The sequence below is a fragment of the Phycodurus eques genome, unplaced genomic scaffold, assembly GCF_024500275.1.
Source record: "Phycodurus eques isolate BA_2022a unplaced genomic scaffold, UOR_Pequ_1.1 contig_266, whole genome shotgun sequence".
Lineage (NCBI taxonomy): Eukaryota > Metazoa > Chordata > Actinopteri > Syngnathiformes > Syngnathidae > Phycodurus > Phycodurus eques.
Window position 1 is genome coordinate 13,889 of NW_026904263.1, and position 13,652 is coordinate 27,540.

The window sequence follows — 13,652 nt, forward strand, 5'->3', positions numbered from 1 at the left end:
AATCAACATATTTTTTTTAAATCACGCGTAATGACAGTGAAATATGTAGATTTCAGCGGACTTTTATTTAGAAATACAATATCAGATCTTTATCAATCCTCGTTCAGTGGAGTCCACGGTTGCTCTAATGTCCCACACATCTGGACTTGTCTTGCTATCATAATAGGATACAAATTTTTTTTCATATTTTGTGAAAAAAGATATACTTACAGTCATGGATGCAGATTTCAAATAAACTTGAATTTTTAATGTATCTCAAGATTAGAATGATCCTTGCTGGTTGTAGTCCTGGCATAGTTTACTTTCTCTCATATATAAATATATATTTAATATAATAATTTTAAATCCGAAGCATTGACGTCCCTGTCGGGCGATTTTATTTTGAAGGTGCCGCTCGTTGGCGGCTTATTACCGGAATGCCGAGTATGAGCAAAATTAGGGGCGGCTGGTTTGACTTCATTTGGCTCAAACCGGTGGCCTGCCGTAAAGGATCATGGGTAATACATCTCCCTTCCCTTCTCGCCATGCGGGAGGAGGGACGATCGTGCTTCAGCAAATCCTCCTGAATTTGGACCGAATGTTGTGAATCCTCGACGCTTGACGCCCCTGATCGCGACTTTAGTGGACTAAAACATCATTCGTACAATCTTCGTGTCCGGTTGGAGTCGTCTCGTGCACGTTGAAGCTTCTCGGCCTAGCTTAGTTTAGCTTAGCTTGCTAACAAAGAAACGCGTTTGTGAGCAACACTTCGCTAAGCAGAGATCAAGCGTGAGGTAAAGTGTTCTTCTTTCCGTCACCAACGAGTATCTAATGGTAACACTTAAATTGAGTGAAAATAACACACACCAACTACTACATTCTGTAAGCTTTGTCTGAGATACTAAAATAATATCCTCGAACAATTCTTTTCTGAATCGTTATTTGCTAATATTATCTTCATCTGGATCCTTTTGTTGAATAATGTCTATCATGTTTCATCATTGTTTCTCCTGAAATCTAAAGTTAGCTGTCTTCTTAATCTCTGTTATCTCTTCCAATACATAATTATGTTTAAAAAGTTTCCTTTTGTTGACTTTGGTGCTTTGCCGTTTTAACTAACGTACTGTTTAACCCACAATGTCCAAATCTGAATCTTTAGTTCAATGTTTCACATGTTCGATTATTACTTGCTTTTCTCACCCCTCCAATTTAGAGCAGAAAGTGTTGCGATCGTCGTGTGAAAATGTGTGCAAGGAGGACAGCAGAGAACGGGGAGGAACTTTGTGGCCCAAAAGGGGAGAAGGAGCCACAACGTCAACTGCTGGACGCTGCGTTCAATCTGCAGCCTCGAATTGTGCTACACAGAGCAGGTGGGTTCACTTCTCTCTCACTTGTTTTATGAAATGCATTCTAATGTTAATATTATTCCCGGGTTTTTCTGATGAGCACTGTCTGACGTTACATATCTTTTTTTTATAATATCCAATAAGGTGTAGTCTGATGGCATCCCCTCATGATGATGTGGATTGAGGGTTGTAGGCCAAATTTCTGAAGATCCGAAAGGCTTGTGGCCATTGTTGCATGATCAAAGTGTAACAGTGTTACACAACCTACACGACATGTTTGGAAAATTGCCAGCAAGATTTTTGCCCTTTTTGTGTCTTGTAGGCAAGTTGAGTCAACATTTGTTCATGCCAAGTCAAATCAGTCTTCAATGGTGGGAAGTAACCAAGTACGGTAAACCCTCCGCTATATCGCGGTTCATCTATCACAGTTTTATTACTGTACCTAAGTAAATTTTTAGGTGTCTATACTTTTTTTTTTTACTGTCAACAATTTTCGTTCACTCTTTAAATTTGAAACCTGTGATTCTCTTCCTTACTTTGTCACAAATAGCATTACTTTTTTCAACTTCAATGGACGATGACGTGTAAAAAACAAAAAAACGGTGCATGCACATTGAAGGGTCGCCCAACTTTGCTACGTTCCGCTGTTCTACTATTTTGCGTCACCCCATTAGTCCCATTAGGCTCTCTGGTTGAAGGCGCTAACGTGTAAACAGGATCGAGGACCAAGGTGGTTGTCAATATTGTAAACAAATTAGATTTGACCCATTTGTGTTTGTCTTCTTTTGTCTTGCAGACGTCAGTGAAAATCTTCATCCAGAGCGGCAGCAGTCAGTGTCCCCTCACATCAAAGAGGAAGAGGAGGATGAAGAGGTTCAACACATCAAAGAGGAGGAGGAAGAGTTCCTTCACATTAAAGAGGAAGCGCAGGAGGGAATCATCAAGGTTCCATCGACTGGTGTCCCTTTGAAGAGTGAAGATGAAGGTCGAAGTGAGGAGAGACGAGGGGCGGAGCCATCAAACAGCAACAGCTCAAGTAATGGAGACCACTGTGGAGGATCACAAACAGACGGTGATGATGATGTTGATGAACAGTTGGAAGGTGATATGACATGTCACACTACCAGCAAATGCTGGAAATGTTCTAAATGTAGGAAAACCTTTCCTTCTAAGAGCAATTTCAAACAACACATGAAAATACACACTGGTCAGAAATCTTTTGGATGCTCAGTTTGTGGGCAAAGGTTCTCTCAGAAGGGAACCTTAAAAGGTCACAAAAGAACGCACTCTGGTGAGAAACCTTTTGCATGCTCAGTTTGTGGTCAAAGATTCTCCATAAAGAAAAGCTTAAAAATACACACAAGAACACACACTGGTGAGAAACCTTTTGCCTGCACAGTTTGTGGTCAACGGTTCTCTCAGAAGGGAACCTTAAAAGGTCACAAAAGAACCCACTCTGGTGAGAAGCCTTTTGCATGCTCAGTTTGTGGTCAAAGGTTCTCCCTAAAGAAAAGCTTAAAAATACACACAAGAACCCACACTGGTGAGAAACCTTTTGGATGCTCAGTTTGTGGGGAAAGGTTCTCTCAGAAGGGAACCTTAAAAGGTCACAAAAGAACCCACACCGGTGAGAAACCTTTTGCATGCTCAGTTTGTGGTCAAAGATTCTCCCGAAGGGGAAGCTTAAAATTACACACAAGAACACACACTGGTGAGAAACCTTTTCCCTGCACAGTTTGTGGTCAAACTTTCTCTCTGAAGGGAACCTTAAAAGGTCACACAAGAACACACACTGGTGAGAAACCTTTTGCATGCTCAGTTTGTGGGCAAAGGTTCTCTCGAAAGGGACATTTGACACTTCACGCAAGAACACATACTGGTGAGAAACCTTTTGCATGCTCAGTTTGTGGGCAAAGGTTCTCTCGAAAGGGACATTTGACACATCACGCAAGAACACACACTGGAGAGAAGCCTTTTTCCTGCTCAGGTTGTGGTCAAAGATTCTCTCGTAAGGCTCTGGTTAAGACACACAAGTGTCCTGGTGAGACAAGCAGTGATCAAGAAGAATAACTGAAATATCACACAGCCATAAGTATTCAGACCACAGCAAAGGGTCTGAATACTGATGGCTGTGTGATATTTCACTTCTTCTTTTTTCATAAATCAGCAAAAATTTCAACCATTTTTTTTTTCTGTCAATATGGGGTGCTGTGTGTACATTAATGAGGGAAAAAAATAAGTGATTTTAGCAAATGGCTGCAATATAACACATATAAAATTTAAGGGGGGTCCAAATACTTTCCGTACCCACTGTATGTATCGATCAAATATATGTATAGATCACAAATTTGTTTCTGCAGATGGCATTGAGTGACAGATGTGGACTGTCCCAATGTCGCACGACCCATAACGAAGGTCTCCTGTCCCGAAACTGCGGCTGATCTGATTTGAGCTTATATGATCCATAAAAGCTAAAGTTTGAAGCTGTCATGGGTAGAAATGTCTGCATATATTTTGGTGATGATTGTTGACAGTTGTGGGACATGAAGCCACGTTTCTTGGGTTCATGCATGAGCCTTGCAAGGATGTGGTGCTCGCCCGGCGTGTTTGTGTCATTTTAATGATGGCGTCCTTATCCATCCCAATCCATAAGTTTGCGTTTTTTATTTTTTTTGTTTGTCAAGCACATTAAAGTCGTGATTGAACATAATTTCGGGGTACGAGCTGTTGTTCATGTGATGCAATGGTATATGACAGCAATGTAAGATATACAACGTAATACCAGCTTGAACAAGGCGGTGTTTGGAAACCCAAGCAATTTCCTGAAAAGTTGTCATTTTGAAGGTGAGGGGATTCTACCTGACAGCTGCGATATACAAATATGACCAATGACTGCCACTTCATAGTACGGTACATTCCTTTCCCCACACCAGCTATGCCAGTGCTTTTCAATTTTGTTGATGAAAAAGGGGCGTTCAAAAGGGAATTAGTTATTTACCAATTGCTCCAAAATGTATTGATATTATTGGAAATGAGTGCCAGTTTCATTTTCTTGAGCATGCATGCATTATGTCAAATTTTTAGTGATGTCAATCTCAAATAAGTGAATGATTGATTGAAATAGACTGGAAAAAAACTGACTTTTGGTGCTAAACTGTAATGTGTATATGATGATGAATAAAGTACACTGCTTGAAACAGTGAGGGTGACTCCATTTACTTGTACATCAAATCCATTTTCCCCATTAAAAGTAATTGAAATGTCTATATCCATTGGAAAGCCTCCAAAAACAAAATGCTCGCAACTGAAAGCAAAAACTGGCCCAAGAGATGAGGCATAAGTGAAAAAACCGCAAAAGCGGGCACTGCGGAGGATCACAAGCAGACGGCCTCTTAGCTCCACTATCAGATAGTGACGACATGACGTCACACTCTCCTCACACTGATGATGATGATGATGATAAACAGTCCGAAGGTGATCTGACATGTCACACTGAGAACAAACGATGGAAATGTTCTCAGTGTGGGAAAACGTTTGCTTGTAAGAGCAAACGACGCATGACAAGACACTGGTGAGAAATCTTTTTCCTGCTCAGTTTGAAATTCTCTACTAAGTATTGGGCAAAGAAACACAAGTGTGCTGGTGAGAATCGCAGTGGTCAAGAAGCTATAAAGACTAGACTGTAAAGAAGCATTGACGTTTTGGTGGTAAACTGTAAAGTGTATACAGTATGTGATCCATGATAAAAGAGTGATCAATGATAAAACACGCTTCAGACAGTGACAGTAACTCAATTTGTTTGGAAATCAAATCCATTGTCCCAATTGAAAAGAATTGAAATGTCTTTCATGCATTGGAAAGCCTCCAAAAGCAAAATGCTGGCAACACAAAGCAAGAAATGGCCCAAGCGACAAGGCCTAAGTGCGAAAACTGCTCAGGTGGGGCACTGGTACGTCAAGGTAGCGCTGTACTTGGCTGACTTTGGCTCCTGGGCGGCCTCCGCCCGCTCCTCCCCTGGGACGCACTCTATTTCATTACTTTACTTCAGTACAAGTTTGGGGTCTATACTTCACTGGAATATTTATTTTTCAGCATATTTTTTTACCTTGACTCCTTAGATTTTCAGGCAAATATGTGTACTTTCGACTCCTTACACAAAAAGCCTTGTTCTTTTTCATTTTGGATTGTGTTGTTTCCGGCTTGTCATTGATTCAAAATGGCAAACAAAAACAAAAAAAACAATCCGGATAAATTGTGCCTTGATAGAGTGCTTTTGATTGTGGTTGGATGAGAGCTGTCGAATGTTAATGGATCATCTGTATTTTGTGACGGAAATCACTCATTTTTCACTCATATTTACTCATTATTAAACTGAATAATAATAAAAGTGTTTATTTGAAAATATTCTTAAAATTCCTGAGCATGATAAAGTCCTTAAAATCCTTCTTGAGGATTAGGATCTAAGAAGCCATTATCTCAACACTTTTACTGTAATTGACTCGAACATGAATCAACATTTAATCTTGTTTACCATTTCAACCACTTTTATACTCACCTTTTGGTGATGAAAAGCATCACTCGTGTCACTCTCCTCTTTGTCATAATGTTTTATGTGATAAAGCTTGAAACTAATTTATTCAAGATTATGATTATAGAGTCATCATTATGTTGTCCAAGTTAACAATATGCAGAATTATTTTTATCCTGTACTGCAATAATTGTCCTGCAGTCATGCTATTGACAAAGTTTTAAAAATATGTAAATTCTGACAAAATTGGGACAAATTGTTCTGCAAGTGACTTTCTATAGGTTGGCAGCTCAATATACCATTCCGACACCTTATTGGTTTGTACGCGATCCATCGCACCTGCGCAAGTAACAAATCTAACAAATCGAAGACAAATGGTCACACGAGGACATCGAGAGCAGATGTGCAGCCGAGGCCTGAAAATGTCCGTGGCAGAGAACTCACACCAAAAGTCCCAACCGAGTCCCAGCAGCAAGGAGGTTGATAGCCAGCCAACCCTTGTACATCCTGTGGCCGGACCTGGAAGATTTTTTCCAAATGGCTGTGTTGCTAAAAGAACTCCTTTTGAATGCACTGTGCTTAATTTATTTTTTTCCCCCCCACACATTACTTTTATACTTCAAGTCATTTTGAAAATTATACTTTTACACATATACTTGACTAAAAAGCTTGAATTGATATGACAAATTCGACAGAAGTCTTCTTTAAACCCTAATATCTACTTCTACTTGAGTAATGAACGTGAATATGTTTGACGCCTCTGGTTGTCAGTATGTGTCCTCTTGTCTCGCTTAATTGCTGCAATCCAAAGTTTACGACACGCTTCGGGTTTTTGGGAGAAAATGCGTTCAAAGCGCAAGGGATCCTTCTTATCCAATTCGTTAGTACAGCTGATAATGCAACAACAGCCAACGCGTTTGCTTTCGAGACTTTATATTTGGTAAGACGCACAACTTGAAATTATCGCGAAATAAAAAACAGTGTGCAGTATGCAAGATTCAAAAGAGCAGAGGGAGACCCAGAAGAAGAGAGCCGATGCAGCTTCAGCACTTCTTGACATGTCAAACTGTGGGAATGTTTCCTCAGTACCAGGTAAATATTGAATTCATGTTTGACATTTGAAAAGTGTACAGTGTTTTTAGGACCCATTTTGAGACTGTGAGTGAATCTTTACAGATGAAAACCAATGACGACATTCACTCTCATGATCTTTGCATGAAAAAATAGCAGAAATGAATGTAGAAAACCAACAAGTTTAAGAAGAACTTGGTAGACTTCACAAAAAAAACGATACATCTCGCATCCCTGCTGAAAGGAGTTTGCAGTTAGGAAGATCACCTCAAGTGACCGCAAGCTGCAATTTTATACTGGGTTACCATCTAGAGCTCAAGACGTGTGGTTGTTCTTCATTCTGTTGTTGTGTGTTGCCAACATGGAAAGTAATGACACCAAATAGCATCTATCTGTGTCACAAAGATCTCGCATAACGCATCAAAAACAACTATTTCAGACATTCTAAACCAGGGACTTTAAAAATTAGCAGAGAAACTAGCTTTCTTAATTCAGTGGCCAGTAAAGGATTGCTTACGAAGCAATATGCCAACTGTATTCAAACAATCCTACCCTGAGTGCACCAGCATAATTGACTGTTTTGAAGTATTTACAGTATTCAAAGTCCTGGTCCATAAACAGGATATGAACAGATGTGGTCTGACTGTAAGCATCACAATACACACACCAACCGGTGTCGTTTCATTTGTAGCAAAAGCTGTTGGTGGGAGGACATCTGGCAAGGTGGTGACACAACGGAGTGGTTATCTTGAAAAATTCCAGTGGCAGGCTGAGTTTGGGACCTGGGCCTTCAGTGACCTAATCCACCTCTTAATAACACCGTCACGTGGCAAAAATAATGTGCAAAAATGCAACACATGTAGAACTATGTGTGGCATAAAAGAAGAGACAGAGGCTTTCCCCATATTTGAGGATGAATGCCATTATTACCGAAGCAAGAAACACAGTTACCTTTACATTCCAATCCGTCACCTCCGTCAGGCAGCGGCGTGCAGGCGGGGGAGGGACTTAAGTCAACTGAATAGACTGCTGGACTGAAGAACTGATGCGTGATTCATTCGTTGATCTTCGTTCGCGATCCGTAAGACACGACTGATTCGTTCGTGAATCACTCGTTGAAACTTCATTTGTGATCCGCTAAGGAGCGATGTACTCGTACATGAAAACAAGCACACATATTGAAAATAAATGTAAATTAATTATAAATGTGTATACGTGCCCATCACTTGCATAATGAGCCTGTGTGGTTGTTCTTCAGTTGTTTACGCCTCCAACAGGTAAGGCCCCTCCCCCTCTTCTCTGGTAGGCTACGTGCGCGATGACCACCCGCGATCAAACGTCTACGAGTGACGCAAAGCGACAAGTCGTTGTCGCATCCTGTGTGAATGCGGCATAAGTAGCAGTTTTGTAGTGGCGTGGCTATCATGTTCCCTTCATATGAAAAAGTCCATGGGTAGAAACAAAGCTGTTTTTTTTTCTTTTTTAATATGACATAAAAAACTAAGGCGAGATATTTGTTTCAAAATTATTGACGCAAATATATCTGGGATTTACTCGTTTTTTTTCTTTTAATTGTGTTGTGTGTGCATTTGTCATGATTTATCATTTGAAAATATGAAATTGCTTGGTTGCCCGGTCTGTCAATAACTCCATGTCCACTGCATTTATCTGGGTTTGGGACCAGTCTACAGTTTGCACTGGCTTGTGCCCCGCATTGGGCTGCATTAAGAGAGGATCAAACCCAGGTCAATGCTGAACAACACATGACCAAACAGGTTGAAGGATTAAGCTTCCCTGACCGGGAATCGAACCCGGGCCACGGCGGTGAGAGCGCTGAATCCTAACCACTGGACTCAATCTCTGTGTGTGTGTGTGTGTGTGTGCATGTGTGTGTGCGTGCGTGTGTGTGCGCCTCTTCTTCTTTTCCTTTGGGCTTGTCCTGTTAGGGGTCGCCACAGCGCGTCATCCTTTTCCATGGAAGCCTATCTCCTGCATCCTCCTCTCGAACACCAACTGCCCTCTGGTCTTCCCTCATGACATCCATCAACCTTCTCTTTGGTCTTCCTCTCGCTCTCTTGCCTGGCAGCTCCATCCTCATCATCCTTCTACCAATATACCCACTCTCTCTCCTCTGGACGTGTCCAAACCATCGAAGTCTGCTCTCTCTAACTTTGTCTCCAAAACATTGAACCTTGGCTGTCCCTCTGATGAGCTCTTTTCTAATTTTATCCAACCTGGTCACAATAACAAAGAGCAAATCTTCATTTCCACCATCTCCAGCTCTGCTTCGTCTCTTCAGTGCCACTGTCTCTAATCCGTACATCATGGCTGGCCTCACCACGGTCTTATAAACTTTGCCCTTCATCCGAGCAGAGTCTCTTCTGTCACACCTACAGCACACCTCACCACTGTTCTGTTGCCCTCATACATGTCCTGTATTATTCTAACATACTTCTCTGCCACTCCAGACTTCCGCAAGCAAAACCAAATCTCTGGTTACTCTGTCATAAGCTTTCTCTAGATCCACTAAAACATCAACATCCTCAAGGCAAGTAATGCATCTGTGGTACTCTTTCTGGGCATGCAACCATACTGTTGCTCACAAATACTCACTTCTGTCCTGAGTCAAGCCTCCACAACTCTTTCCCAGAACTCAATTTTATTCCTCTATAGTTCTCACAGCTCTGCACATCACCCTCGTTCTTAAAAATGGGCAGCAGCACACTTTTCCTCCATTCCTCAGGCATCTTCTCACGCTCTAAAATTCTATTGAACAAGCTGGTCAAAAACTCCACAGCCACCTCTCCAAGATGCTTCCATACCTCCACAGGAATGTCACCAGGACCAACTGCCTTTCCATTTTTCATTCTCTTGAATCCCTTTCTACCTCCGCTCTTGTAGGTCACCCAATGTTCCTGCCTCTTCTGAAAAAAGCGTTCACAACAGCCATTTCCATCCTTTTTGCAAAGTCTACCACCATCTGTCCCTCCAAGTTCCTTTCCTGGATGCCGTACTTACCCATCACTTCTTCATCACCCCTATTTCCTTCACAAACATGTCCATTACAATCTGCACCAATCACGACTCTCTCTGTCTGGGATACTCAGAACTACTTTGTCTAGCTCTTTCCAGAATTTCTCTTTCACCTCTAGTTCACATCCGACCTGTGGGGCATAGCCACTAATCACATTATACATAACACCCTCAATTTCAAGTTTCTGCCTCATCACTCGATCTGATATTCTTTTCACATCCTCAGCTAACTCTTCCTTTCAAATAACCCCTACTCCATTTCTCTTCCCATCTACACTATGGTAATATAACTTAAGCCATCTTCGACCCACAGTTGCTGAATTTCAGACGTTCCTAAACCTGGCCACAACTGATCCAGTTCGGAATTCTTTGGATGAACACTTCCACTTGATTGGCAAAGTTTTAAGACAGATGCCCTTCATGCCACAACCCTCTGCATTTATCCAGGCTTGGACCAGCCTCCAGTTTGCACTGGCTTGTGCCCCCCGTTGGGCTGCATCAAGAGAGGACCAAACCCAGGTCAATGCAAATCATAGTCAATGTTGAACAACACATGACCAAACAGGTTTAAGGATTAAGGATTAAGTTTCCCTGACCGGGAATCGAACCCGGGCCACGGCGGTGAGAGCGCCGAATCTTAACCACTAGACCACCAGGGACTTCTTTTGTATTCAACAATTGTGCAAAGATTGACATATCTTTTCTTTGGATGGGTTGATTCTTGTCTCTGTGACCTGACTTTGTGAATTACACTTTAAGCAATGTCGGAATACTTACATATTATTTGATATGTGAACAAATGTGACTTTGTGAATTACACTTTAAGCAATGTCGGAATACTTACATATTATTTGATATGTGAACAAATGAGCGGGTTTACTTTGATATAAGAAAGCGTAAACCCTCAAAGTGGGTGTGTGTAGGTGTGTAATTTATGGCATTTTCTTACATGGAATGTCTTTGTGTATTAAGAACATAACTCTTGCTGTGATTATTATTGTTTTGCTGTGATTAGCAGCAGCATCAGGGGTTGAGGTCACTAGCAGAGGGGTTATTGAGGGACTGGGTGACCCCATGGTGGCAGTGAAGAGGTGGTGCTGGTCTTGGAGAATGTGGTTAATTTTCTTGCACCTGTGCTTCCGAGTCGATTGATCTCCCGGGAGAACTTCGACTTCCGTCTGGCATGGGTTGAATGAAGACTTCGAGACACTTGGCGTTTGGGCTAATTCGATTTATTGAACAGGCCTTAGCAGCTGCTTCATTGTCAGAACGACGAAAAAGCCCCCGAAAAACCCCTGGATCTCAGTTTATCAAGGTTTAATTCTCTGGGCGTGGAATTAGCCCCTCCTTGGGGCACCCGTGAGAGGGCCATTCCTCATGACCATATTTGGACTTGCACTCCCCTGCGGGTGTCTCTTTTACTCTGTCAATTTCCCCCCTCCCTGGGGCCCTTGGTTGCGATAATGAAAACCAGTCCTCTCTGATGACCTGACCCCGGTTGTAACTCCCGGTCAGGTTTCGGTCAAGGATTAGCCGGAAACCCCACTATCCATATAACTGATTTAAGGATGTCCTGTGATTTAGACGTGCAAACAAAAGATTGTTGGAGTGAATACCGGCGGTCTCCCACCCTTTGACCCTCTCAAAGGAGGACTGGTTTCAGTACTATTGAAATATACTACAAGAACAAGGAGGAGGAGGAAGATGTGGTGCTCTTATTGGGGAAGAAGGAAGAGAATGGAACAGGAAGCAGCAATAACCCGACCGGTAGAGATGCCGTGTGTAAGGCTACCGTACTGGGGAGGCAATTGTATGATGCATACAGTGTAAACAGCAAAAATGATGAAATCACGGTCACCGCTCACTGGTTAGTATTCGGGGCTTTGTTTCAAGGCAGGAGGAACAAAATGTGTTCTTCGGTTGTGTTCACCGGGAGCTTCGGTGAACACCCCCAGCATCCTGCAGGTTTTCCTTTCAGCCTTGCTGGAGCCAACAGTTTTAGACAGACAACTTTTGTGCCAAGTTCTACCAACCCAAGCCGTGATCGTATAGCGGTTAGTACTCTGCGTTGTGGCCGCAGCAACCCCGGTTCGAATCCGGGTCACGGCAGGAATGAATCCCTCCAATTGCTTTTTTAGTGCTGTTTGAATAGTTTACGTGGGACAGTGAAAATCATCCACAGGGGCTTGTAGAGGGCCCAACATTTTCGTGGGGCTCGTGGCGCAATGGATAACGTATCTGACTTCAGATCAGAAGAGTCGAGGTTCAACTCCTGGCTAGCTCGTGTGCAGTTTTGCATGTGGTATTAAACCCAATTCAGAATTCTGTCTTTGTTACTTTCACCTTAAATGCCTGCGTTACGCTAACTCATACAACACTGTCAATGCGGTCAGGTCTTTCCATGACACTATCCAACATCAGGGAAACCCCTCATGTTAATAACTAAAAAACACACTTTTACTTTTACTGTACACATTTTTTATTTTGACTCATAACTTCAAAAAGGATGCTTTCCCACTAAAATCTCTGGCTATTTAGAGTAGAACTCTGCCCTTTATACTAGTTACAGGCAGTTTTTTGCATCCAAAAGCTTTGGTTGGAGCTTTACACACATTTGCAGTTTTTTATTGCTTAAAAACGCTTCCCAGCGCCTGCTGTACACGTTTTCTATTTTGACTCATAACTTCAAAAAGGATGCTTTCCCACTAAAATCTCTGGCTATTTCGAGTAGAACTCTGCCCTTTATACTAGTTACAGGCAGTTTTTTGCATCCAAAAGCTTTGGTTGGAGTTTTACACACATTTGCAGTTTTTTATTGCTTAAAAACGCTTCCCAGCGCCTGCTGTACACGTTTTCTATTTTGACTCATAACTTCAAAAAGGATGCTTTCCCACTAAAATCTCTGGCTATTTCGAGTAGAACTCTGCCCTTTATACTAGTTACAGGCAGTTTTTTTAATCCAAAAGCTTTGGTTGGAGTTTTACACACATTTGCAGTTTTTTATTGCTTAAAAACGCTTCCCAGCGCCTTGGCTGTACAATTTGTTTTATTTTGACTCATAACTTCAAAAAGGATGCTTTCCCACTTAAATCTCTGGCTATTTAGAGTAGAACTCTGCCCTTTATACTAGTTACAGGCAGTTTTTTGCATCCAAAAGCTTTGGTTGGAGTTTTACACACATTTGCAGTTTTTTATTGCTTAAAAACGCTTCCCAGCGCCTGCTGTACATGTTTTCTATTTTGACTCATAACTTCAAAAAGGATGCTTTCCCACTAAAATCTCTGGCTATTTAGAGTAGAACTCTGCCCTTTATACTAGTTACAGGCAGTTTTTTGCATCCAAAAGCTTTGGTTGGAGTTTTACACACATTTGCAGTTTTTTATTGCTTAAAAACAGCTTCCCAGCGCCTTGGCTGTACACTTTTTTTATTTTGACTCATAACTTCAAAAAGGATGCTTTCCCACTAAAATCTCTGGCTATTTCGAGTAGAACTCTGCCCTTTATACTAGTTACAGGCAGTTTTTTGCATCCAAAAGCTTTGGTTGGAGTTTTACACACATTTGCAGTTTTTTATTGCTTAAAAACGCTTCCCAGCGCCTGCTGTACACTTTTTCTATTTTGACTCATAACTTCAAAAAGGATGCTTTCCCACTAAAATCTCTGGCTATTTCGAGTAGAACTCTGCCCTTTATACT

General features: G+C 41.7%; 1 protein-coding gene and 2 non-coding genes across 4 annotated transcripts; 2 read left to right on the forward strand and 1 right to left on the reverse strand.

Annotated features, from left to right (window-relative positions):
* The first annotated feature begins 491 nt into the window (after positions 1-491).
* On the forward strand, positions 492-4,470 carry LOC133398680 (zinc finger protein OZF-like). Of its 2 annotated transcripts, none has more exons than XM_061670014.1 (3): positions 492-773; positions 1,193-1,349; positions 2,122-4,470. In XM_061670014.1, the coding sequence occupies exons 2-3, from the start codon at positions 1,223-1,225 to the stop codon at positions 3,393-3,395; spliced, it is 1,401 nt and encodes a 466-aa protein (XP_061525998.1). In that variant the 5' UTR covers positions 492-773; positions 1,193-1,222; the 3' UTR covers positions 3,396-4,470. The 2 variants fall into 2 exon arrangements, with proteins under 2 accessions (XP_061525998.1, XP_061525999.1); XM_061670015.1 differs by having other exon boundaries at positions 1,198-1,349.
* Positions 4,471-10,544: 6,074 nt separating this feature from the next.
* trnae-cuc (transfer RNA glutamic acid (anticodon CUC)) lies at positions 10,545-10,616 on the reverse strand. The gene has a single exon. It is a non-coding gene; the product is annotated as a tRNA-Glu (tRNA).
* Positions 10,617-11,994: 1,378 nt separating this feature from the next.
* On the forward strand, positions 11,995-12,066 carry trnah-gug (transfer RNA histidin (anticodon GUG)). The gene has a single exon. It is a non-coding gene; the product is annotated as a tRNA-His (tRNA).
* Positions 12,067-13,652: the final 1,586 nt, after the last annotated feature.

What these genes read in the sequence shown, in the direction of transcription:
- LOC133398680 (XM_061670014.1), top strand. Translation starts at nt 1,223, where the DNA reads ATGTGTGCAAGGAGGACAGCAGAGAACGGGGAGGAACTTTGTGGCCCA. An exon ending in AATTGTGCTACACAGAGCAG is followed by an intron (nt 1,350 to 2,121) that starts GTGGGTTCACTT and finishes TTTGTCTTGCAG; the next exon opens with ACGTCAGTGAAAATCTTCAT.